Raw genomic sequence first — 26,437 nt, forward strand, 5'->3', positions numbered from 1 at the left:
AGCTCCGGAGTGAGTGGGCACAGAGGCACCTGTATGATATGAAGGCGCCTGAGAATATGGCAATGTTCGCACTCCGCTTCTAAACCCTCCTTGCCGCGCACGACTGCAAGATTTGGCTGAGATCTTCATAGCAGTGTCTGCTGTTTGCAGGATATGTTTTCTCACGAAGCCCGAGGGGTGATTCATGACCCCGTTGCGTTAACCTATGCTCAGATACCATGTGTATCCAATAAACCTTAGCTTGAACCAGAACCATCGATTTGGTACCAGTTTTATTTATTTTAAACACATTTTCTTGAATGTTCGGAAAATGGGACGTACTTGACTGGAAGTGCTTGAAAGATCAGCAAGAGTGTCACTCTTGCCACTGAAAAGTACGTCAGCGCGCGAGTTGCGCGTCTGCTTCGTCCACCACTTTGCGGCGTTCGCACGAGCAGCGCAGTAGCGGCATGAAGAAGAATAAGATGTGTGCTCCACACCGGTCTTACGGCAATGGCCCTGCCAAGCATGCGCGGTATAGACGGCGGTTGACGAGCGTGTCGCGTTCGCTTCTAGTCGGAGCCGGGTTCAGTTTCGCTGTTTCTGCTAGGCTACGGGACGTCACCGCGTGGGCTCAGAGGTTCATTTGACATCGCTATGGGTCCAACTAGGTTTTCGCCTTCGCATCCTTAGAAAGTTCAAAGCATTCCCCGTAATTTTTTCTTTCGTCTTAAATAGAAATTTTGATATTAGTGTATGTTCTATTCTTGCTCGTACTTCTTATTCTTAGCACACCTCCCGCGAGGGTCCTCCTAAGGCTTGCAGTATTCTTGTGACTTAATTAACGAAGTAACGTTAAGGCAGGCTATTGAGATAGATTTAGGAATAGAAATGAAAGTACGCAGGGAGGGCAAGAAAAGGCTAGACAGGTAACGTGAGGCAGGGTGTAGCACGTAGACTGTAAGCAGTCCAGATATGCAGAACTAGGTGCGGTAACGGACACCAATATTAAACATGACAAACCAAGGCTTATTGCGACAAGGAATGTCGGGGTGGAGCACGTTAAGTAGTGTGAGGCAAAGCAGGATGGAGTACTAGGAAATACTGTCCTGAGTAAAACAAGTAGAAAGGTTCGGAACGTTAGGTCTAAATCGAGATACCCAAATTGCGAGGAGTGCATCATGGTACACTTTTTGTGATTACATTACAGCAGCTCTCTGTCAGCAGCTTAGTCACTTTTTTCCCGCGTGGATTGTGAAAGGGAAAGCGTTATTGATTTGATCGCCAGTTACTGTGGCGAAGTCCTCGACCCGTGGAAGCTCGCGCACACCGTGCTGATCCCCAAGGCCGGCAAGCCACCCAACATGGACAAACTGGACCTCATTTCGCTCACGCCCTGTGTGGGCAAGGTGGCCGAGCACGTGGTGCTCAACAGGCTGACCCTTTACTTGGAGGGCCACGGACTCTACCCACACACCATGATCGGTTTTCGCGCCAAGCTCTCGACGCAAGACTCCCTAAAGCTGCTCAAGCACCAAGTCATCGACCGCAACACCCGAGACATGCTTGCCATTCTCGGCCTGGACCTCGAGAAGGCCTTCGACAACATTGCCCACTGTTTCGTGATACGGTCGATCGCTGAGCTCGGACCGGTAGCCAGATTCTACGAGTACACCTAACCGTTCCTGATCCGCAGGAAAGCCACCCTCAGGGCGGGAGACCTTGTGTCCAAAGAGATTGAGCTGGGCTCGCACGGAACCCCGCCGGGATTCGTGATCTCACCCACCCTATTCAACCTTGCCGTGGTCGGGTTGTCTAAGAAGCTCTCGCGCATCGAGGACATTAACCACATGTTTTACGCCGACAATAATACCATTTGGTGCTCGGTAGGTCGCTGCCCATCGGCAGCGATGGGCAGGTCGAGCGCGCCCTGCAAAAAGCCATAGACACAACTGAACATTACCTCCAGCCCACGGGCCTGAGGTGTTCCCCGAACAAGTCCGAGCTCCTCCTCTAACGACCCACAAGGCGAGGGTGCAAGCCCAAGGGCTGGAAAGCGATCGCCGAGTGTGAGATCAAGCTCCACATGGGAGACGGTGGCGCAATACCCCGAGTCGATCTACAGAGGTCCTTGGCATGACTCTGAGTCCAACGGTTCCAACGCCAAGACTATACTCAAGCTAGCAACTGAGATGGACAACGCGGTTTGGTTGGTTCGGTTGGACTGCCAACCACCACCACGGCCTCAAGGGCGACAACCTCATCCGCCTGGTCAACGCCTTCGGGCGCTGCGACTTTTCATGCGTCGCGGCCATGCACAATTCGCAGCGAGCACAGCGGGACAAGCTCAACGTCCTGCTCAGAAAGATCACCAAGTGAGGCCTTGGTATGCCAGGACGCGCACCGTGCGCCTGCTTCAGCTCGGAGTCTGCAATACGCTAGAGGAGATTACCGAAGCCCAGGAGGGGGCCCAGGTCGCGCGCTTTTCGACCTCCCAGGCCGGTAGACATACGAGAACTCGGCCACTTCCCCGCCGAAGTGAGCGATATGAGGCAGATGCCTCGCGAGATCCGCAACTTCGTCACCGTTGCACCGATCCCAAAGAACGCCCATCCCGAGCACAACCGTGGGAGGCGAGGGGTCAGAGCTACCACTATTCTCAAGCAGACCCGCAGCGAGGAGCGCAGCGTCAGCTTCGTCGACGTGGCAGCGTACCGTGGGGGCCGCGCCTTCTCTGTGGTCGTCGTCGACTCCAAACAGCAAATCACCACTGCGCATCGGTCCGCACCGACGACCCGGCGATTGCCGAGCAAGTCGCCATCGCCCCTGCCATCCTGGACAACGAAACGGATGTCATCTATACGGCGACTCGAGGTCGGTAATCAGAGCTTTCAAGAGCGGCGTCGTCTGCGAGAAAGCCCTGCTCATGCTCCATAGTGGCGGCCGCGGTTTATGAAGCACCATGTACATATCTGGTCTCCCACACACGTTCGGCAAGTCAAGGGCGCTCCCCACAACCTCAGCGATTCTGCCGATGAGACCGCGTGCGCTCTAACCGACCGCACCGGTTTCGGACAACGGCTCGGTGACAACGAGGTTGCGAAGAACAGGGATGCGCCTGCCACGTACAACGTAATTACGAAATATTTTTACCTCACGCGAAGAGTGTGCCCACCCCCTCCCCACAAACTTAATAGGCCTCAGGCTCTTACACTCAGACAACTGCAGACGGAGACGTGCCCTAATCTGAGCACCCTACATGCAATCTATCCCGAAGTATTCCCCAATGACGCTTGGCCCGCATGTGGGGATGTAGCCACGCTAGCGCAGAGTGCAAGGCAACGTACACTAACCCCGATACTACTTCGGCCAGGTGGGAGGCGGCCCCTGGGCCGTCCAGCAGGCCCGCCAAGTGACCGACAGGCTTGGCCTGACGGTCCCGACGTAGAAGTCGCCCGCTGCGCGCTAACGCTCGCCTTGGAGGACCCTAATAAAGTTTTTCAACCAACCAAACAACCATTTGAGGCCGAAGCTATGGTTAGATTAGTGAGCAATATTTCGATGTTTTATCATAACCACTGCTCTAATGAAGCAATAAAGTTGCAGTGAACCGAAGGTATGCTGCAGGTTTAACCATAGAAAATTTCCCGAAAATGCTTGCTCTAAAATGATAAGTAAGATAGCAGAGTAATAGCAAGCAGCAATGTGATCTTTTTTTAAAGACAGCTTCAATTTTTATAGTCAGTGTCCGAGTGTAATAGACTTGGAAACGTTTTTCTTGCAGATACATTAGAAGACGACGAATCAAAGATGCCCTTTGGTACGTTTCAGTGCTTGACATCAAGCCATCGAATATTTCTGTCAGGCGAATTCCTAGGCAATCCCATTTAAAATACACTGTCATTTATTGTAGCTTGCTAGTGTCTGCCAACTCACAGATGAATAAAGGGCAGGATAATAATACTGCCGATAGGTTGCAGACATTTTCGCGTATGTTCAGCACGACGAAGTCCAGTAGCCGTAATCGTAAGTCAAAGGTTTTATAACGCAATTGAAGAACGTATTGAGTGTGTATGAATAGGCGAAAAGTAATTATATTGGTTTCGTAAGAGAAATGATTGTATTTGTGGTAAATTTGCCTTTTCTTTCACGAGGCTACCCACGATAGCAGGCATTACCACAGCCTAATCGGCGGTACTTGATGCAGAACTGAGGCAGGGGTGCCATCTGTCTTAACTGTTATTGCCGCTTTATATCGATGACTTTGAAGACGTGAATTTGGGTTTGATTTATTGCTACTCATAGCGGGGCAAGTGGGGCAGCCTTGTGCAAAGCGCAGAAGGCATTACTACTGCTCTGTTTCAATTTTAATCTGTCGTGCACTGTGCAACATCTCTCGCTTGCCATGTAACGTATGCTAGTTATGCCACCAGGCATATCTCTGCATGATTCATTAAAGAAACCACAGCTTCTCTTTCATACTGCGTACTGCAAGCGGAAACAGCTGCGAAATTTTAGCTGTAACCAATTAATGACACGCATATATTTTGTTCAATGCTTAAAGGGGCCCTCCAACACTTTTCCAAGTATTCATCAAATGGCTTCATTCAAGGAGTTTGATTGAATTGCCTCACAAATCGACTGCCGGAAAAGTTTCAGAATTCTTCAAGTACGAGCGGAGTCACTGTGATTTGTCGTACGCTTTAAGCGCTCTCTCTCTCTCCTTTCGTACAAGCGAGCTGCTGAAGGCTACGCAGGAAAAGGGGGGGGGGGAGGGTTCTATAGCTGACTTTGAAAAATAATTGTAAATTTCCGGCCACGTGCAGCGCTTTAATGCTTGGCTGACACGTTCTGAGGAGCCTCTACTATCTATCGGCAGCATTTTCTGACCAAGCTGAAAGCGTGTTGCGGGGCCCCTTTAATATATACGCCATAACGAATTCAACTTTGTCATTTTTGTTTCTTTGTCTTGCGTTCCTTTCAAGACGTGCAACAAGTGTTTAAAAACAAGCCAAGTAAGTATTCTAATTTCTGTAATAAGTGTTCTTTTGCCGTATTTCCTGCTGCGCAGTTGACCAGTGAGTGGCGTTTGTGTGAAGTACTTTCATTGACGTTAATCTCACGAATGGCACTTTTACTCAAGCTTCGAGAGGCGGCCACGGGACATTATTTCAACGAACCTGTTAAGTGAGCTCTATATCAAAATACGAACAACATTCTTTTAAAACATTCAAGACAAGTCAGATGTAAGAACAATATACTAGTGCAGGCAGCGGCAAAACAAAGGGAAAATCAATATTCAGTGCTCTGGGTAAGATGCCGTTCCATCTGAGGATTTCTTGATCGCTAGAACGTCCTTACAGAAACTCGTATTACGGAGCCACCTATGTAATGAGTGAAAAGCAAGGGCACCGGAGATATACATATTCGTACATCATGTGTGCGGTAGTCGTAACAAATAATATTACAAGGAATGGGGATAGAAGATCAGGGAAAGGTTGAAAGTTGCAATGGTAAAAAACAGTTGAACTTAAAATAATTTAGATGTCTCTAGTCACTGTCCTACCATACCTTGCTCTTTTGTGTAATAGTTATGCAATAAACCACCCACACATTGCATTTATTTTAAGCCTCCTGTAAGCTTGCTTGGAATGTGGAGCATGAGTGATCTGATTCACACTGAGATACCGTTCGACTTTCGAAAATAGAGTTCTGTTCGACGAAAACAAAACTTTCAGCTCAAGCTGCAGATTCTTCAGAATAACTTCAAACACTTAAGGTCAGGTAGAACGTAGAAGTGCGTATCGAATGGTTTCATTCGCCATGTGCAGGACTGCATTTACATGAAAGTCGTTGCCGTAGTTTTCTGCTGCCACACGATTCTACCGTCCGTGCGCCAGCTTCCGCAAGGAAATAGGAGGAACTACGCGACGAAGCAATGTTACAGCCTCTAGTGTTCTATTTTTATAAACAATGATATAGCCATTAATCCTTCGCTATTGGTCAAAAATTGTTGGCCTGCGCTGAAACCATCCGTAGGTCCCGTGATGTCACAGAACCGTGCAGGCTCGCGACGTCAAAATGACGTGTACGCTGTCAACAGCACATTTACATACCGAACAAAGCCTACCGTTTCGTGGAATATCCAGACGGTGCATTCATCCGAACGGAATAGAAAAACTCACGGGGTCGCCTATGCATTCGTATAGGACCACTCGAAGACGAAAGCCATATATTCTTTTTTTCTTAGTCAATGTGCTGAATTCTCTGCCTCCTACAGCGGCGGCCGATGCACGATGTTCTGCTGCGCATTGAGTTCAGCTGCATCTGTTCACTTTTTCTTTAGGATGTGTTAGCTGCAAGCACTCAAAGCCTCCAAAAAAATCGAGCTAGCCGCGCGGTTCAAAGCAGAAACTAAGCCACAACTGTTTTATTAGTGACTATTTGTTTAGCTGTCGAATTTTTATGTTTCTGTTAATAACCTTGTTTTGTGTTGGAGGTATGAAATAGCTTTGTTTACACAGATATGTATTCGAACTTAGCTTTGATCAGTTTCTATATTTCCTTGTTTGAGAGGTGACAGGATATTGCAATAGTCAAAAGTTCAAAAGTAGATTATTGTACTTAATGAATAAGTTCTCATCATGTTATGTCAAATCCGCCCCCATTTAAGAGTGTTCCGCATTTGGCTAGTAGGAAGAGGGGTCGCCCTAGTTAAACTTCAATGGAGAACGATGCAGCGAGCCATGAAATGTGACATGAAATTATGAGTGTGGTTAGGCGAGAGCAGCAGGAGGAGGCAGAAATTCAGGTGGGCAGATGCGATTACGAATTTTGCAGGGATAACGTGGCCACAGCAAGCACAAGACCGGGTTAATCGGACACACATGGGAGAGACCTTTTCTCTACAGTGGTTTTAGCCAGGCTGGTAATGGTGATGACTCGTAGCTGCTGGCAAAAACTGACTTATTTACATGCACTTATAACGCGGTTGATTACGTCTTTGCGCTTTACGACAACTTTTTGCAAACACTTCTTTGCTATGGATACGTTTGTTTAACGCCTTGCAACAAGCTGCCGCGATCATTGCAAGCCACCGCACGAAAAGCAATGGGAAGCGAACCGATCCGAACGCACAGGCGGAATCCTCATCCTGCCCTTTATTTCTTATAGCTCAGCCCAGCTAAACTGTATAATCTTCTGCACGCTTTCGGGTCATGTCAACCACGCAGATAGTAGAGTGTGTCAGAGCAGGCAATACCACTCGTTTTCAAAGAAGAAAAAAGGAAATACAGCGTCTGATTGGGTTTTCTAAAAAAAATTTTGTTGCTTCCCACCGGTGCGCCCGTGCTTGCGTTTGCAATCGGCACCACTTCAGGTAGCACGGAACAGAAACGGAGCGGAATAGGCGTACGCGATCCCGTCCCTGTTTATGTGCGCATTCCGGGCAACTATGGCATAAAAGAAGGCACTATTGCTGATATCTTACAGGTACAAGCTCGACACGGGATTCACGGAATGACGACGCATCTGTCGAGACGATCAAGGGCAAGACAATAACCACTGAAGGTACAACTGCTACGACTACTATTTCGACCCCAACTACCTCAACTACTACTATGACTAGCACCGCGACAACTACAGCTACCGCTACCACTATTACTACGACTACTACGACGACTACAATTACTACTACTACGACTACGACGACGAGTACAACGACGACGACTACAACGACTACTACTACTACAACAACTACCACTACAACCACAACAACAACGACAACTTCTACGACAACAACATGCAAGTGCGCTTTATTTCTCCGCCAGACTGTGTTAACAAGCAGCTTTGGTTGTGCATTTCATTTAGCAATATTTCAAAGGAGCCCTGCAACACTTTTTCAGCATTGTCAGAAAATGCCGCTAATCAGTAGTCGATGCTCTTGAGAGCACCTAGGCCAAACATTATGGCGCAGTACGCGGCCTGGAATTTACAAATATTCCTCGAAGTCAGCTTAACATCGCTCCCTCATTGAATTACTAAATATTGATCAATATTTAGAAGCTTTTTTCGCAAACCGATTTCGCTATATGTTCAGATGGCATTGTACCCCATTTACTCGAATGTAACGCGAGCTTCTTCCAGATTTTTGCTACCTAAAGTCGACCCTCGCGTTACAACCGAATACCGAAATACATTTTTTTCTTCCTGGACGTAAGGAAAATTCATCCCTCGCGTTACAATCGCGGTCGCGTTACAATCGAGTACATACGGTAACTTGGTTGAGAGACGGTACCAGAGGGCTTGGCCCCTTTTCTAGCTGTCATTAGTTCACGGCAACCTTGAGCGAATACGTTTATTGCGCAAATATTCTGTTCCTTTCCCTCCATTTTCGCTCTTCGTGCAAGTGGCCTGTGCGACGCCCAAACTACGGCAATCTTCAATTTCAAAATGTCGCGAGCAGTGCTTGTTATATATGGACCGATTGCTAGCTTCCTGGTTAGCTCAATTGGTAGAGTGACCGCCCCGGAAAGGCGTTGGTCTCGGGCTCGATCCCCAGACCAGGACGAATTTTTCGGCAACCATGAAGCTTTCTTTAAAGAAATCCCTATGGATTTTCTTGAGGATTCGCTCTACAAACGGGTGGTTTTCCATTTTCCTTTCATGCAATACTAATGAAGTCTGTCCCCTCATTTTTCACGTATGTATAGTTTTTCATTATTCACCCAACAAAGGCACTAAACTGCTAACAGTCATATACTCGGATGCCTGAAATAAATTACTGCAATGATATAATTCTGTTCTTAAACCGCTAAAAGTAACTTATCTACTTCAGCAATATCTGGCTATGACGTATTTTGCTCTGCGTCTTTTCATTTCTCAGATCGACCAATGGATCCATCCTATGTTCGAAGAGGTAAGTCATGTTGAAGTAGAATCGCGAGTTGGGCTGTTTAGCGGATGTTCATCATGGAATAACTAACAGTGCAACACTGCTACGCTGTTAGTTATTCCACGATAAGCCATGTTATTTTTGTAATGACGCTGCGACAACGCGGAGCGCTGACTGTTCTCGGTGTTAAGCGTCGGTTTGAAGTCCACAACGCGGCCGCGCAAGTGCTGTCACTGAGAAAAGTCTTTTTCGCCCTGTGTATTTGGCGGTAATACCTAAAACATAGAATACTCGCACAGTTTTGCGCAACTTAAAATTTATTTGCCCTTTACATTTCTCTTGTGTTTTCTAGATCTTCGTGGCCTTCTGTGTCACTCCCATGCTGACGGCTTTCTGGGAGCGGTGATACCGAGCAGCTGCGACTTCGTCATGGTCGACGTGCCACTCTCGCCACCTCAGAGACATCCCTTGTACTCGTACATGACGACCATCAAATTCACTTCAGGTATTCATTAGCCGTGTCAAGGTAGCTACAAAGCTAAACGAAGAAGTAATTCCTGAATTACAAAGTGAAGGGTTCCAGCACGTTACTACGCGACCACAAGAGGAGAGACGCACAGCTTTTGTCCTGTGCGTCTCTGCTCTTGTGCTCGCGTCGTAACGTGCTGGAACCCTTCACTTTCTAATCATGTACTTGACAACCATGACTCAGAAAACCACACTACTAATTCCTGAAGCTCAGGCGACCTTCGTAAGTCCCGACAGACGAAATATTAATTAAACATATCAACCCTGAGGCTTGGTAAAGGTTATTGCAGAAGGGACGAAGGAGAAAGGGAGAGGGGGCAGATCACTTGCGGATGCGTGAGCTTTAATCAAACTTCCATGAGATCGCAAATTCGCATTTCATCGACGACTTGACAGTGTACAATGCCGGAAAGCAGCCAGGCAATAAAACACAATGAATAAAACAACGTCTTGACAGAAAACAAAAATGCTGTCTTACTGCCTAGTCTTACTTGATTGAAAAATGATTTTGAAGGAAAGCATAGAACATTCGTCCAAGAACGAAAACTGGGTCATTCGTGCAAGATGAATATCGTAATAATAGTATTATCGTCCATGACGAACAGACGCGTTTAGTTAACTGAACCACCCCTCAGGCTTGATGAGAAAACACATGCTGCGGAGCAGACACTGCTATGAACGTCTCAGTCAAATCTTGCCATCATGCGCTCTAAGAGCTTGCAAACGCACCGCGAAGTTGACATTTTCTTAGGCACCCTCTCTTCAAACATGGGCCCGTCCTCTCTCGCTTCGAAGGTATCGGCGCCCACTGTTTGACTTCGAACAGCAGACAGCATGCTATTGGTCAACGGTCGACTTAAATCAAGTGCGGCATTTGGATCAGATGCGTTTCTTACCAAAGTATGCCGCCACGTGCCGGCGCCGCACTCCATAGTCTACTAACATCACACAGTGAACCACACTCGCTCACAAAAATACCAGCGGGAGAGAGCCATCGTCTTTCATCACGCGCGCTCAATGGCATGAAAGGCGCTGACGTAACTTCTTTCACCCGTGGCATCCTTCCCTTCGTAGCATCCAGCGCGCTCGTAGTGACGAGAGAAGAGAGACGTGGTCAGACGTGGCCGCTAAGTGGCAGTGTGACGCTGAGCTAAAGGCCGCTGGTCCTTTACGCGGCCGAAGCGACTCTCTATGATCATCACGAAGCGCTAGAACGCTTATGCAGCATGATTTGGAGGGCATTGTAGAATCAAGACACCTGCAAATGCGGAGCCCTTTCCTACGTCCTACATAAATGCTGCTTTATTGCACATAGCTAACAAGAGCGATGATGTATCAGATAAAGAGTAACAGCATTACGCAGACTTGCTTCTCCAAAGAAGTCGTTTGTATAGTCATTTCTTGACTGTGATCCGCTAGTAGTATAGCTAAGTGAGATGTATAATAATATAGGCTCACTTGTGATGTGCTTAATCTTTTCTGTCTACAACATGGAATCATCCTAACGCTGCACTGTTGTTCAGCAACACGTATAAGCAAGCCATTCGAATTAGTGCGCAGTATTGGGTTTCGGCTTCTGTTTTTGATCACCGCCTCTAATGGCGACTGTGTCATCCTGTATATGTTAAGCCTGTGTGCTTAAATAAAGCTGGTTATGCATCAGGTGCTTGACTATCTTCATTCATCTGCGGCATACATCGCTACTCTAATTATGACTGCAACAGAACAAACAAAATTGCAGGAACGTTGACGTAGCGCGTACATATGGGCGCCCTTCAAGGACCGCACTTTAAGGTTATGCCTGTTTCTTTTCTCGTTCTGGGTTTCGCGTAGTTCATAAGATAAAGCAATGCTGTTAATCACCAGTCACTACCAGCCTTTCTACGGCTATCGTTGCATGTCGCGAATGTTTCGGTTCCTACAAGCTGTGAATGCGCGTATTCACATCCCGTTGTTTGTCACGGTGGATTTCAGCTTCCCTCGAAGGGCTCCTACTCCAGCACATGAAAAGTGCACAAGGCACTCCGCTCCTGCTGGTGGTCGAACGAAGCGTGCTGCGCAGTACCGCCTTTACTTCACAAGCCGTCATCAGGGGCCTTGTCCAGAAGGTGGTCGACATGAAGGGTCACGGCGTTGTGCTCAGCGATCACGAAATTACGGATGCCGACACCGCCGAGATATTGGAAGATGCCCAGGTGCGTTGATAGGGCATAGGCTGCATATCAGCTTGTTTTCTCTTATTATATTCCAGCAGAAGACATCTGCCAATGTTCATCACAGTCATTACAATTAGTATTGTCTTTGATCAAGTGCTTCTTTAGGTATTTGTCTCCATTCACATGACTGAACATAGACTCAGTGACACTCCGCCGTCGCTGTGAGAAAGCGCCAAGCGTCTCAGCTTGGTGACTTGCATGCGGGACATTCATAAGTGCATCGCAGGCTGTGCGTTGAAGCAGGCGCATGCGGTGTAGTGCTTTCAGCATCGGTCTTCAGTACTGGACGACCAGACTTTAAATAGAGCCACTGGAGAATTTTGAATGGTGTAGGTATGCGGTGCGCTGACGTCACTCATGATAATACATTCCTCTGAAGGCGCCGATGGTAGCTGAGAAGATGTTATAATACTCGAAATGCTTTAGGTGATGTATGCGTAGGAGGCACTGACTTCTTGTGATGTTTGGGTGGTTTCAGGAAGAGAAGTGAGGCATGGAACGCTTGTGTTATTCTTTACCATCATTGGTCAATGTATCTTCGGTCTGTTAATTTTGATTTATTCGTTTATTCCACTGCTAAACTTACAGCGACGTTTGCAGAAGACAATTGATTTCACTTATCCTAGCGGCGTGTTTTCCTTTTTTTACTATACTGGTTTACTTTTATTCCGCACAGATCATCAGTTTAAAATTGTTTATTGACTGTTTTTCATTGCTGTGGCCCACACGCCACTCATCACGATGGGCTGCGGACTAGTCAAGCCACCCATTGGCAGATTTTCTTCTGTCGTCCTCCGCCAATATATTTATTTGCACATGGTGTAAATAAAGAGTTTATTTGATTTGATTAAAAACACCGACATTTTCACCGACATTCAAGCAGTCGTGTGCCTACAAGGCTGTCGAAAAGATACACAAAATGAAGGAGAACCACCGTTAAACATTTGGAAAGATTTCCGTAGTTGCTTCAATGTGTTGGAGTGCTTGTCAATGGAATTTGTGATTAGACGCAGGCGTGACGTGCTTCGCCACGATGTAATTTTTCTTCCTGCATCGCAGAGAAGTCGCAAAACAAAGAACACTTGTTTCATTTTGCGCCGGGAATGTAAAGACCACATTAAAAGTTACCCGAACCTTTCGAATGTAATTGCATATGCTTAAATAGCTGGCAGGATCACAAAACCAGGTAGTTTTCGAGCCAGCTGAATGTCTTCTCTCAAGATCTGAAACAAACCTATAAGTCCACTCATCAATATTTGTTTCTTTTGTTTTTTCTTCGGCGTTTGTAGTATTGTGCACCAGGAATTCGCGGCGCCTGGACAGAGGTAAATCAGCTGTTTTCCTTCGGGGATTTAAGGTGCGTGAAGATCATTTCACGCGGAGGGAGACGCAGGTAATTTTACGATGCGGCAGATCGGTGCACCCAACGTGATCTCGCCGCAGCTCGCGCTGTCGCGGATGTCAAGTGTTCTTTGGGCTCTCTAACCTCAGAACGAATTTGCAAGCCGAGATTATACTGACATAACGCATGCTGGCGGAAACAATAAAACAAATAGCCAATTTAAACCTTACTTGTCCGTGTTTAAATTGTCTATCAAAACATGTTTCCGGCTAGTTGGTTCGTCATGTGCAAAATGGTAAAAATGGCTGGCTCTCGCGTAATCGAGAGCAGATATAATCATGAAATGTCAAACGGCAATACAGATTTCAAGGGCACACCCCACTAAACTACACCTCACTACATTGTGCACTCGTCCATATAGACGCCATTGTTTGCTGCCATTGGGCGAGATAAATCTTGGTCTTTGCCTACCGCACGTGGCCGATGCAGCCATGACGCGACAGCAGGCTGGTGCACCCGACGCAGCGTGGCGCAATCTCTCGAAGAATGCGGCAGCCCCCGCAACAAAACCGCTGAATATTACCTCTTGCAGCGTGCCGTTTGCTCGGCCACCGCTGGCATTCGAAATAGCGCAGGCTTGGCGCCGTCGTCTGAGAAAGAGGAAATGAATGGTGCCCTATCTACCTCTGGAATGCCGCTATTGTAAATGGTGAATAAGATTTCAGCGTTCAAAAAGTTACAGCTTCAGTGATAGTGTGAACAAACGCTAAGAATAAGTGTGAACAGTATATTTTGTCATTTGTTGAAACCGTAGCCAGGGTACGTAACGCGGTGCTGTAAGAAATGGTGCCAAACAGGCGTGCGCTCCCCCACCCCCCCTGAACTTTGGTGAATAGGGGGGGGGGGGCACTAGCTGACTCATACATTGACCGTCGTAGTTACGTAGGGGAAGGGGGGCGCAAAATCTGTCTCGTACATTGACTTAGTAGGGAGGGGGGTGCTGCGATCAACGTTCACCCCCGCCTCTTATGGGGAACCCTGCGCACTCCTATGGTGCCAAAGACCGCACTTTTTTATCCTGGATGTCTCGTTGCGGTCCCTCCACGATGCCCGGAAAACAGTTTTAAGTGCCCGGATAACGGCGCTGGCATTTGGCTCACGATCACTTGAAGGCCGCCGACAACGGGCGCTGAAAGGATTTCATGCTTAAAAACGAAGAGAAAGACAAAGAAATTCTATTGCCAGAAATGGTAACAACGCAACACAAGGTGAAGTAGCGCTCTTTCCCATCATCCTTGCTTCTTCGTGTTGCATTGCGTTGTTCTCATTTTGCTCAGTTGCCTATGACTACATCATAAAAGAGCGACTTACGCCTAACGATAATATTCACTTGCCACAAGACAAAAAAAAAACGTGAAACATGAATGAGGTAGCGTACGTGATCTGTTCTTTCATCCGCTTTTCTCTTTATCTCGTAGACCCTGTCCGATGAAGTTCAGTCCTATCACGGTCTGATCAGATACGACGTGTTTTTTGGAAACCGTTCAGCACTGGGGGCCATGATGCTGGATGTATCCAGGTACGAAAGAACTCGTTTTGATTGATTATCCGTTGTTCACTGTCTGACATACAAATTGCAGTCACTGTTAAGTAAACTGACTATACAGCCGCGAACAGTGCAAGGCACTTTCGCTAGATCTACTTTCGAAACTTTTGTTGGGCGTGCAATGCAATGTTTCAGACAGTTGCTAGTGTAACAAAAGAAGTTCCTGAACGTATTTAGCCATTTTCCCCATCGAAGAGCTTTTACTATCATTGAGTGTGGCTTTTATCGATATGAAATATCGCGTAAGTCACAGTTCTTATATATGCCCGAAGCTTAAAGTATAACTGGTTTTCCAAGTGCTTCCTAAGCGTAAAACATGCAACATATTATACATTATATTATATATTACATATTACATTACATATTGTAGGTAGAGTTCCAGAGCGACAGTTGATCAGTACCAACGTAAACTTATATAGCATATACGAGCCAAAGATATCTAAGATCTGTTTATTCTTTAGATTTCTAGTTAACCAAGTAATTAGTACGCAAGCGTAGTGTTAGTAGCAGAAGTGGATAGTTAACCGAACGCCTTGTTAGTCTGATAAACGTGTATTCTACGAGCTAAGCTTTTTTTTTTATTTAAGTTAATGTTGGCTCAAATTTGCTGTAACAGCCCGTAGAAAACCATCCAGTAGGTTTGTCAAACGGCCTCGGAAGTCAATGCTTAAGTATACCGTATTGTATTTTGTTGTAGTGGAAGACAAAACAGTTTAAAATGCTCCTCTTTGTAGTGTTCCAACTCGTACCATATCTCGTATCATATATTTTTCAGGGCAGTACATAGTACATAACTCAGTGTGTGTGTGTGTGGGGGGGGGGGGGGGGGGGTATTTCTGCTTTTGTGTCTTGAACTTGAAAAGCGCCAAGGAAAAGCTCGAGCTGATGTGCAAGACGACTTCAGATTTTCTGACTTTTTTATATTTCATGCAAATATTTTTCTCACCTTTAGGAAATCATCGATTACCTTCGTGTACCGGATGTCGGGAATCAGCCGCACGTTTACGCACTTGTACTTCGACAACTTCTATTCGAAGAAAATGAATGAAGAGAACTTGGTGAGCTGTTGCTACTCGTATTTTTCTGTATTTCCTTGAGATACGCCAATGTCAATCTGCATTACACTGGCAGCTGTGAAGTCGCAAACAAAGCAGCTTTAGACAGCAAAACTATAATTGATCTATAGCAGACACCCTGCTGACCTGTTCTAACACTGGCGTGAACAAGTAAATAGCTTAAATGTGGCTCTTCATGAATCGCAATTTCTTGTTTAAAGGAGCGACCGAAGTCACACCAACACACATGTCAGGTACAAACTTTTCAATTAGGACAGCTTCTAAAATCTCTTGTTCTAAGTTGGCGCCTGCACAGCCTACCACATCCGTATTCATCAGCCGTGGGTAACAACCGCGACCCTTGGAATGCAAGGCGAGGTTCGACCCCTCTCCTAACTTCAAGCGCCTATAGTGCTGTCCTAGCTTCACACAGGTGGTCGTAGACTGGCAGACCGGTCAGTGTCTTAATGACAGGCTACGACAGGCAATGTCGAATGGCTAATTCTCCAAACTGTGTTAACGTATTGTTAATATATGCGCGTGCAAACAACAGCAGGCAAGATTGCACGAAATGAATTGTTTTAGAGCGTTTTAGCAAGATAGTCGTACGTGAAAATAGATAACCCCATTTTTTATTCGTTCAAACGATCTTGCTAGCCCAAGTGCCACATCTACTGAAAATTAAAGCAGCACTCTTCTACTCTGTAAGTAAAGGGAAGATGCCATGGTAGGGTATTGAGGTCCTTACTTCACGCTATTAACCTCAGCCAATCACCGCCCGTGCACTTCAAACGAATCCAGCCAATATAAACGACGAAAGTTAAGAGTGATATAGGAGGGCCGACTGCGTATCCCGACAACTTTCGTAGACGTCAATATATACACGACGTGGCTGAGGCGGCAAAGACGGCACAAGTTTCCATGCTGAGCAGTTGGTTTTCAAGTGCTATGAACATGTGGCCCGTCAGTTGATGGCGACTTTGATATTTCTATGTTGCAAGTGCAGCCTTCTCGGAGCTTGCTAGATATATCAATGAGCGTTGAGACAGTGAAAATAAGAATAAGCTCGGTAGGACTGCGATCACACAAAGAACTCCATGCTAACATCCCATTTCGTAAATGTGGTTATATGCTCTTTTTATTATTCCATAACTTTGCATATATACATGCGCAACAAAATTTTCGTTTTTTAGATTCGTGGTCGTATCAGCCCGAAGCATCGACCGTAAACGCAGGTTATACGCGCATTATCGCTTGTGCAGTCACGGTCGACGGCCATTGCTGTTGTTGCATTCACGATTTCATTGCCTAGGATGAAATCACATATTTCAATACATATGTGCCTCCTTAAAGCATTAAATGATCTCCAGCTTCACGGCGAGATGTGAAGAACGCTTTTTTCTGCGAAGCTGGGAGGCAGTGGGTTGAAACACATTGCGGTGTCCTGTGAACCCACTACCGGTGTAACTGTGACTGAGTGCCGCCACACCACATGAATGTGAGGGGTGCACTGTGATCTAGACCTGTACCTCATAGGTAGCAGGAACCAGTTCGAGACGGTTTCACTTTGATATCGGATGCAGTATCGGATCTTGGCAGAACATGCGTGGCATCTGGGGAAAGGAGAGATGGGGTGGGTTTAGGTGTTCAGAAATGATGCTACGCAAGCGATAATCTTTGTGTCGAAAAAAATTGGCCGCGTATCTGCGTGCTTCGCTGCAAATGTCGTCTAAAGACGATAGAAGAGGCGCTGCGTGAGATATGGACGCCATCTGGCAATACGTCGGGAAACATGAGTGCTGCGTTGCGGGCTGGTAGTCCCTTTGCAGCAGCAGGCGAAGACCGGCGGTGACCAACGCGACCGGCGGGGACGCCAGCCAGCCCGAACACGCGGTTTAATTGGCGCGAAGCGCCGAAGCAGAAGAAACGTCCGCACTCAACGAGTACTCTCCACACACTCTTTTATTTACACGTCGCCTGGGTAAAACAGGAATGCCAGAGCGGAGCCCCATGGCATTCGTACAGTGCAATACAGAACCGAAACCAACAATGAGCTCGTGCAGAGGGCACAGAGGAAGGCAAGTTTCAGCGCAGTCGCATTTTCAGCGCAGCTTAAGAAACTAGGGTCTTTAGGATTACGTATGTATGCATTTTCTATTAAAGGAACACACCACCTAATACTTACCTAGTGATCTTGCGCCTCATATATGCGTAATGTTTGCTTTTTGATCGACAATGTACACAAGTATGAACCTAGTCAGCCGTTCAAGATGGCTGGCCCTTGGGCAAGTGGTTCAACTTTGGCCGAGTGGCAGAATCGAGTGACGTGCCGACAAACAGAAAGACAGACAGACAGACCAGAATTTCTCTGTTTAAGTATCCCAAGAAAGACTATCGTCTTTAAAATATTGCGTTGGCATACGCGACAGCTTCAACGCGTTGAGTTGAAAGCCTGACTAGCAGGCTCGCTGGTTCTCCCAAGCCCCGCCAGAGACAAAGCAGTCGATCTTGCATCAGCCTCTTACATGGACGCTTAATACTGTGCTGGTTCGGTAAATTTCACTTTTTGTCTTCATATATTCTTCCAATATCGTAGATTCACAAGCGGAAATCCATCTGACAGCCTCGCCTTTTGCCCAATAGCAAAAAAAAACTTCAGTAAAATTTTAAGCAAGCTGAAGCACTCATATCTTTCACCATTTGTAGCGATGCATTGTGCTAAATATTATTGGAGTTGGTTACTCTGGAAGTTCAGTTTCGAATGAGGCTTTTGACCGATCTAGCCAACGAACTGAGCTGTGTCGGTTATCATTGGTTGAATCTAAGCATGGCTCAAAGAAATTATCTTTCTCAGACCGGCTTGAGCGGCAGGTTATGAACTTGTAGGTCTTTATATATGTATTTATTTTATGACACCCACTATTGACCCCTCCCCTCTTTAGACCACCGGGTCATCGTTTTCATTAAATTTGATTCTTTCTCTCTCGGAGCTGTGAAAAGTACTGAATGTGTTGTTCCATATTTCGAAAAGACAGCCACGGTCGCGACATTCTTGATTCCTAGAAACAAAAGGCCAGTGGTTTCTTTTTCCTCTTCTTTCATTTGTCGGCTACGGATCATTCGGTGAATCTTTTTTGAAGGTTGTGGAATTTCCGACCAAGCTTGCGAAAGGAGACGTACCGTTATTGATCATAAAGTGATGTGCTATGGCGGCAGACTATTTGCTACTGATTTGATGCTTTCCAATAAATGTTCACAGTTGTTAGTAGTGCCCGTCCCGTATGTCTCACATTTCTGTCCTGTTTATTTATTGCGATTTAATTCACCAAGTATACATCGCTAACTGACCCAAATTTCTAATCTTATAAAGCCTCACTGAGTTTCTCAGACCCTTTCGTCATTCGTAATTCTCAAGCGCTAATTCAGTTTCTCTCAGAGGAGAAACCCGGCGGTTACAAAGTTTTTGCATAGATATTGAAGGACAGTATTACTCGTCGCCACATAAAGGGTTGTTAAAATGTGTTATAGACTGCACTAATGAACAAGAGCAGGAAACGGCGCGATATGCTATGCCATGCTTCCTCTCTCTCTCTCTCTCTCTCTCTCTCTCTCTCTCTCTCTCTCTCTCTCTCTCTCTCTCTCTCTCTCTCTCTCTCTCTCTCTCTCTCTCTCTCTCTCTCTTCGCTTAGCTTTCACCCAGATGCGCCGAGTTCTTGCGTACGAACGGAACTATTAAAAAACTCAACCCAGTTCGATGAAGTGAAATTTGGGCAAGCAGCAGAGCTGTGGCCGTTCCTTCGCGCCGTTCCTTTCTGCGTTTTACTGTTATCCTCGCTCTTTTGTTTCTGTGTTTAGGTGTCGTATGTGTGTTTTGGTGTGTTTCGTGGTGGCGTTGTGACTGTTTAAGCATGGTCCTTGCGCGTTTCGCTGTGGTGGACTTCGTTTCTCTTGCGCTACCTTCTCTCGGAGCTCGGGGTTTGCCCCTCGACCTCGGCGCTTCCGCTCTTGTGGGAGCTCCCGCTGCTGCTCGAGCTGTGCGGAGTCCACTGCCTTCCCCAGGAGCGCTTCTGGTCTAGTGACCTGCGTGGAGCCGCTGCTCTGCTACCCTTCCCCATTTCACTGTGCGACTACCACTTCATCCGCGATTGAGGCAGTTATGCCGTCTATGGTGTATCTAGGCATAGGCGTATCTTCCGGATGGGCAAGGGGGGCGCTAGCCCCCCCCCCCCCCACACACACACTGAGAAATGTTGGGGTGGGGGGGATCGGAGCCCCCCCACTTTCGACAGTGGCTATTGTCGGCTGCAAACTGGGAAACTAACAGGCAAAGTTTTACTTGATCGCAGCAGTAACTTAATTTTGGCATAAAATTTGTCATACGATTCTGCTGTGACGACTGTCCTCTGTGTGTCATGACCACGTACTGTAGGCTACCTGCGATGCGAGCTGCCTATTCCACGCTTGTGCGTCTTGCGCTCGAGCACTGCAGGGGAGGCTATCGCTCAGCAGGGGCTCTATAACATTACAGCAATCTGTCATGATTTTATTTTGTTCTGCCTGGCCTGACCTTGAAGTAATCCGCTACGCAAATATGGGCGGGAAGCAGTAAACGTTTTATAGCCCGATCAAACGTTCTCCTTTTTCAGGAAATTCTGTTTCTTTCTTTGAAAACAAATAGCATCGCCACTGCTCCATATTCAAGCTACTGTGACTTGATGAGCGTGTAGAAGTGTCCAATATTTTACTTATGCCTAGCCAGGACAGCTAAAATAGATACCCACTTTAGTCTCCGATTAGCATGCTTCACTTGGCTTGTCATATGGTAGCCTGAAGCGATCGTGGCTTCTTGTAACAAGGCAGTGGACTCAAGCACATTGAGAAGCCCAGTTTTCAAGTATATTCATAGAGCTGTTCAGATGACTTGCTTTTCAAAACTGTTTGTTTTAAGTCAGGGAAGAATCTGCACAAACAGTTTGTGCAGGCTGAACCGCCCTATACCGCGACAACACAGCAGTGTTTATTAACATTTTTGAAATATAACCATGAAGTTTTAAAAGTACACCCAAATTTACCCTGATCATCTGAGCATTGCATCACCAAACTTCCCAGTCTTAGTTTGGCGTTGTAGATACGACGAGTATGAAGAACCTGCTATGATTCTAGTAAATTAAATTCTCACTTGTTAAACAAAACATGCGGCTGACAAAGCAAGGTACTTCGAAGAAGTCTTCAGGATAAGCCGAGTGCCAATTTCTTTAGTGTTAGAGCCCTCTAATATAAAGTCTCTCTTAAGAAGAATACCAAGTTCAGTCGATTAATACTTAAGCAAACCACATTGAGCTGGTTGTGTATAGTTATCAGATTATAAATGACTACGAATTTATATATCAGCTGTCGTTCCTTTCCCTCCTACTTTTCCCCAGCTTGGGTGGGGGTTTGACAAAAAAGCGGTGAAGTGCTCCTTTAGTCCTCCCCTCCGGTTCCTCCAAGTAAATAGCCTACGTGAACTGCGTAAGCTCAACTTTTCCTTGAATAAATGTGGGTGATTATAACGTTAAACTACCCTGCATTGTTTCCTTCCGTGTAGGTCGTTAGCTGTTAATGATTGGTCGAAATTTTCTGGGTCATGCTCACAGCACCGAAATTACCACGTGCGCATGACTGCGTAAAAGAATAATAATAATTAACTATTTTCAATACGGCGTATTGTTTGTCATTGGTTCTTCGCTATTCGTCACAAATTGTCAATGTGCCATAAAATCGTCTCCTTGTTACGCGACGTCACAAGCCTGCGAAAACTCGCGGCGTTAAAATGAAGTGTGCACAATAAGCGGCACATTACCGTGCTGAACAACAACTCATATTTTTTCGGAATAGCCAGACAGCGTCTCTTTCTGAACGTAATTTAAGAAGGCTGTCTGCCAATCACATTGGCAGCGGTTGCTTGTAGCAGCGGGCGAGATGGATTCATATGTGTGTAATAGATGCTTTCAGTTGTAGTATAACGATGTTGAGCTGTTCTTGCGCGTGCACAACTCTCTGTGAACTCATCGTTGCTGACAAAGAAGTAGCGAGAGAGAGAGAGAGAGAGAGAGAAAACTTTTATTAGGTAGCGAGAGAGAAGTAAAGATTATTAGGAACAGACACAATCCTTTGCAGGTGGGCAGTCTTCTTAGTCCAGAAAGCCGTAGACGCTGATCATCTCCCTGGTGAGGTAAATCAAGTAACGGGGCAAACTTGAAAGCTGGGCTTCTCAATATGCTCGAGTCCACTGCCTTGTTACAAGAAGCCACGATAGCTTCAGGGTGCCATATGACAAGCCAAGTGAAGCAGGCTAATCGGACACTAAAGTGGGTATCTATTTTAGCTGTCCTCGCTAGGCATAACTAAAATACTGGACACTTCTGCACACTCATCAAGTCACAGCAGCTTGAATATGGAGCAAGGGCGATGCTATTCATTTTCAAAGAAACTGAAGTTCCTGAGCAAGGAGAGCGTTTGATCGGGCTATGAAACATTTACGGCTTCCCGCCCATATTTGCATGAGCGACGCCAGCCCCCCCCCCCCCCCCCCCCCCCCCACTCGCGAACGAGTTGGTACGCCACTGTATCTGGGAACCGGAGCGTGACACCCGGACACTCATCTCTCATCGGGCCCAGCCCTAGAACAGCTCTCCTGTTAAAACTTCAAAGTTTACTATTTCTCGCTCATCAGAATTTTAAGCAAGTTGAAAATGTCGCGTTCACTTAACCTTGCTAATACTGCTGACGTCACGACATTTTATTAAAATCATAGTAGTTCGATGTTTTTTCTTCGTTATTAACAACAAGCAAACTATTGAATGGACGTGTCCTTCGTGTAAGAAAACGTGTCCATCGGATCACAAAAAAAGCATTGAACGTCCCTTTGCTATTTGCAGTTAGACAACTCCCACTGCAATGATATTATTGGCACTGTTATCGTTAAACTTGAAGCGCACCTGTGACGTAACAACACAGCTCGCAAAATGTGTGCATGCCTGGCAAAGTCACGCAATAGCACGCGAAAACTGTTAATGGACACGAAAACTCACACACACGAAACACACACAAAAGCTGGCACCTGCTAGAAGGTAATAATGGTTTCCTGCTCGATTTTTACTTCGATTGTGTATGAAAAGGCTAGGGTAAGGGGCCCTAGTGTTTCATCAACAATGAACTTGCCTTGCACAAGCAGCCAAGGTCAGCAGGAAAATAAGCCACAGTGATCCTTCACTACATGAACGAGGGCGACGAGCGAGCGAATGGGTGCTATCTCTTTGTGTGTTGCCTGTAGAATGCTTTAAAAACTGTTTGATTTTATGTAGCTGGAAGTCTCGTCAATGCATGATCTCTTCCTCCAGAGCTAATCAGAATGGGTCACCGAGCACACCGAACAGAGCCTTGTGCTCAATGAATGAGTTGGACGCATAAAACATGCTTTCTAACTTGGCATCTAGCTTTGAACATCAGATGAAGGCAAGTTTTCCCGGAAGCCGTTATAGCACCCGATGTGCTGACCAGAAGCACACCACACCTGTCCTCCATCTCGCGGACAAATTTCGGTTGCCTACGAAGGTCTTTGTTAAAATCATTAACTTTTGTCGTTTTTGATGCCTGCGCTGTAGTTACCAAGGTATCAAAGCAACAAAAAGTTGGCTGAGGATGAACTCTTGTAAACCTAATTATCACGTGTGAAATGTTTGTTTGACTTGGTTTTGTAAAGACTGTGCACGCAAGTGACGGCTGCAGTAGCTTCGTTCTTGGTATGTTTCCGCGCTTGTGAAGCTTCCCTATATAGTGCTAATCTGGCCTCCATCCGGTGTTTCAGATGGCAATAGGATTTCGCAGTCTGCCGTGTTGCTCTACCTACTGGATGATTAGATTCAGCCTGTCTCTTGGGCTGATGCGCAGGCAACGACGGCCCAGCCGGCGCGCCATCCGTGGCGACACTGGGCGTCCAAGCACCGGCAAAGCAGCCGTTAAAAAAGACTCCTAAACAACCAACAGATGCTCGCGTGCTCCTCTCCGTGCCTTTCCGCTCTCCCCAGCGGCCGTTGTCACGTCACCTGTCAGACTAGGTGATGTCAAGAGCAACAGACGCTGTCGAGGGGGCGAACCTGATTGTCTGCTAGCAGGTGCGCGCGCTCGCTGCTCCAGCTCTTCACACGGCTAGGGGGAGCACTCGCAGAGGTGACCACCACCGACAGAGGCCACCTCATATCTGCGGGCGCACGGTTTCTCCCCGCCCGGCGAACACGCCGCAGATGTGCGGGGAGCGGTTTCTGTGACAAAGCGGCGATTGACTGAGTGGTGGACCGAAGTGCGACGAGCGTAGACTGAAGTGCCTCTTCTCTTACTCGGCCTTTTAGATGCGAAAGCATCTTATGCTCGGGGCAGTGTCCGTTCTGCGGCGTCCGCACCCACACTGCGCGTGCGCCAATTCTCCCCCCTCTACTCGCGTGAGCGCGAGGATGTGGGAGGAGGTGGCGTGAGCGCTGCCTCCGCTCGTTTCTCCTCTCCCGTTTATCTCTCTCCGCCACAGCTGTGCGCTCGTATATAATGCGGCGCGCGCTCGCTCCCGTTGCCCTCTCCTTCGCAACGGCGCTATGGACGCTCGTGACGCTGAACGTAAACGGCGACGCCGGCAAGCGAATCTCGAAGCTGCGAGGCTGCGAAAGCGCGCGTTCGCTGTGCTTCCGTCATTCTCTCTGTGGAACGGTGTGCGAAACGCCATGAACAACGTCAACGTCGGTGCTAGGTGCAGCGGCAGCGCCACCGCCGCGGAGCAGAGGAAGGCTCGAGAAGCCGAACGTAAACATAAGCGTCGGCAAGCGGTAATTCAAACGCCTCGACAACCACCGTCTCATAAATCACATAAGAGAAACGGAAACACGATGCGCTCGCCCCGCGATGCTTTCGCATCCCACCATGGTTGCCCGTAGGGGGAGATGATGTGTTTAAACGGAGCGCATCGTCGCTGTGGCCCTCAAGACCGGTCAGTCTCACGCTGACGTCAGCTAACTTTTTCTACTCCTTTCTTTTTCTCTGTTACTTTTTTCCGACTATCTTTGGCATGGATTCAATCGACACCAGCCCGTTGCAAAGGGTACAGCATTATCATCATCAGAGACAAGCCGACGTCTAAGGAAGGACAGAGCGAAACGAGAAAAGGTGGCGTTTCGATTAACAAATGCTTCTAACTTAGCTAGCGTTCGCTCCGGACCCGTGCACAACTGCAAGGCCACAACTAATTTTCAGCCTCCTCCTGCCGCAATCAGACACAACACAAAATAAGATTTTATTTGAAGGGCGGATAATATTGTTTTGGTTTAAAAAGAATGTATTTAATAACAAGAGCTTTTCCCTAGCTGATCGATAATTTCAGCCACAACTATATAGTGCAGATCTGCATGTTTTTTGTTGTTTTTTCAGAGTTCGGTCATAGACCGCGATCTGATCCAACCTATGCGGCAACATGTCGGTTCTAAGTCCGTCGTAATCTCCATGACGCTGATGGCAAGGCATTGTCCAAAGGATACCGTGGTCAAATTCCAGAGTAACGTCAACTGCGTCGACATACCTCTGAATTTGACGCATGTAAGTATGTTAATCTCCACCACGCCTGCATACTGTTCAGCAAAAAACTACGCATCAGATATTTGAAAACGTGCAGAAAATCCAACTGTTACGCGCCTAACTGAAGATGTCCTGCAATGATTGTGTGATCTATCCCGGAATAGCGCAGCTTCCAGAAGCGATTTGTCTTGACGCTCATTCACACTTGACACTATCACTGGTCACACACAACCATTCGCGACTGGCGACCAAAAAGCGACTCAAGGCGACGGATGTTCACACCTGCGTGCGACTTGCACCCGTCGCACAGAATTCAAGTCTGCTCGCATTGCTGCTGCCCCGCAAAATAAGCTGGCATCCCGTTCCTGCGCATCTGATTGGTTCAGCGCTTCGCGACTGCAGTCACGCGGCTGAAAAATCGAGCAGTAAGCGACTGAGCCAAATCATTTGCTTTGCGACAAAAGCAGCCATTTGCGATCATGTGCGAACAGTCGCTTTGCGACCAACTTGGTCGCGCGACCGGTGCCCTCCGCATGTGTGAACGAGCCTTTAGAATTACCTCACCATGATGTGACGCTGATGGGCGATATGTATCTATGTTCTTACTGTCATTAGGATAGACAGCAGAAGGAATGTTAGCTTTGTAGCTCCACAGAGCTGTTTTGATGGAGCTGAGTAAAACTGGACAATGAGTGATACCTTTGTCATCGCAATCTGTTAACGAAACGAAACATCATACGAAACCTTCTCAGCTCAATTGACAAAGATTGTTCATCTCACGTCTGTTGATATTTTTTTTACTTGACTGCAATTGAAACCAGTAATAATATTTATAACTCTTAATTTAGCGAGGAATTTCCATAAATGGAAATGCTGCGAAACGCGCAAGTTATCTTGCAAAGCGATATTTAACATCATTCGCTAAAAATTAGCGCACTTTATTATTTGCAGCAATGTCAGTTGTGGATCAAAATCCAATTTTCTTGTTCCCAGTCATTCCACAGCTGCTAACACAGACGCATCGCGAGTACACTACGATGGGAGTACCTTGTACAGAGTTCATAAACATAACTGAATCGTGATGAATGAAGAGTGTCATTTTCGAGTGTCTCATGAAACATGAACCACAGTGGTTTTAAAGCGCAATGCCTTCTCGGTGTATAAAACAGTCATTCCATTTTATTATTAATATCCTTTACAAGGCTTGGTTAACAATGCGGT

At 46.7% G+C, this 26,437-nt stretch overlaps 1 protein-coding gene across 1 annotated transcript; it reads left to right on the plus strand.

Annotated features, from left to right (window-relative positions):
• Positions 1-2,526: 2,526 nt before the first annotated feature.
• On the plus strand, positions 2,527-26,227 carry LOC119384972 (uncharacterized). The gene is made up of 7 exons (XM_049414022.1): positions 2,527-2,857; positions 9,225-9,377; positions 11,375-11,595; positions 14,437-14,537; positions 15,517-15,622; positions 25,073-25,237; positions 26,210-26,227. Exons 1-7 carry the CDS (start codon positions 2,527-2,529, stop codon positions 26,225-26,227), a joined length of 1,095 nt encoding a protein of 364 aa, XP_049269979.1.
• Positions 26,228-26,437: the final 210 nt, after the last annotated feature.

Source organism: Rhipicephalus sanguineus, chromosome 3 (assembly GCF_013339695.2).
Source record: "Rhipicephalus sanguineus isolate Rsan-2018 chromosome 3, BIME_Rsan_1.4, whole genome shotgun sequence".
NCBI lineage: Eukaryota > Metazoa > Arthropoda > Arachnida > Ixodida > Ixodidae > Rhipicephalus > Rhipicephalus sanguineus.

Bases quoted from the DNA above. Each gene is read 5' to 3' on its own strand.
- LOC119384972 (XM_049414022.1), top strand. From the start codon at position 2,527: ATGAGGCAGATGCCTCGCGAGATCCGCAACTTCGTCACCGTTGCACCG. The intron at 11,596-14,436 runs GTGCGTTGATAG...TTTATCTCGTAG, and splicing joins AGATATTGGAAGATGCCCAG to ACCCTGTCCGATGAAGTTCA. The intron at 14,538-15,516 runs GTACGAAAGAAC...TCTCACCTTTAG, and splicing joins ATGATGCTGGATGTATCCAG to GAAATCATCGATTACCTTCG.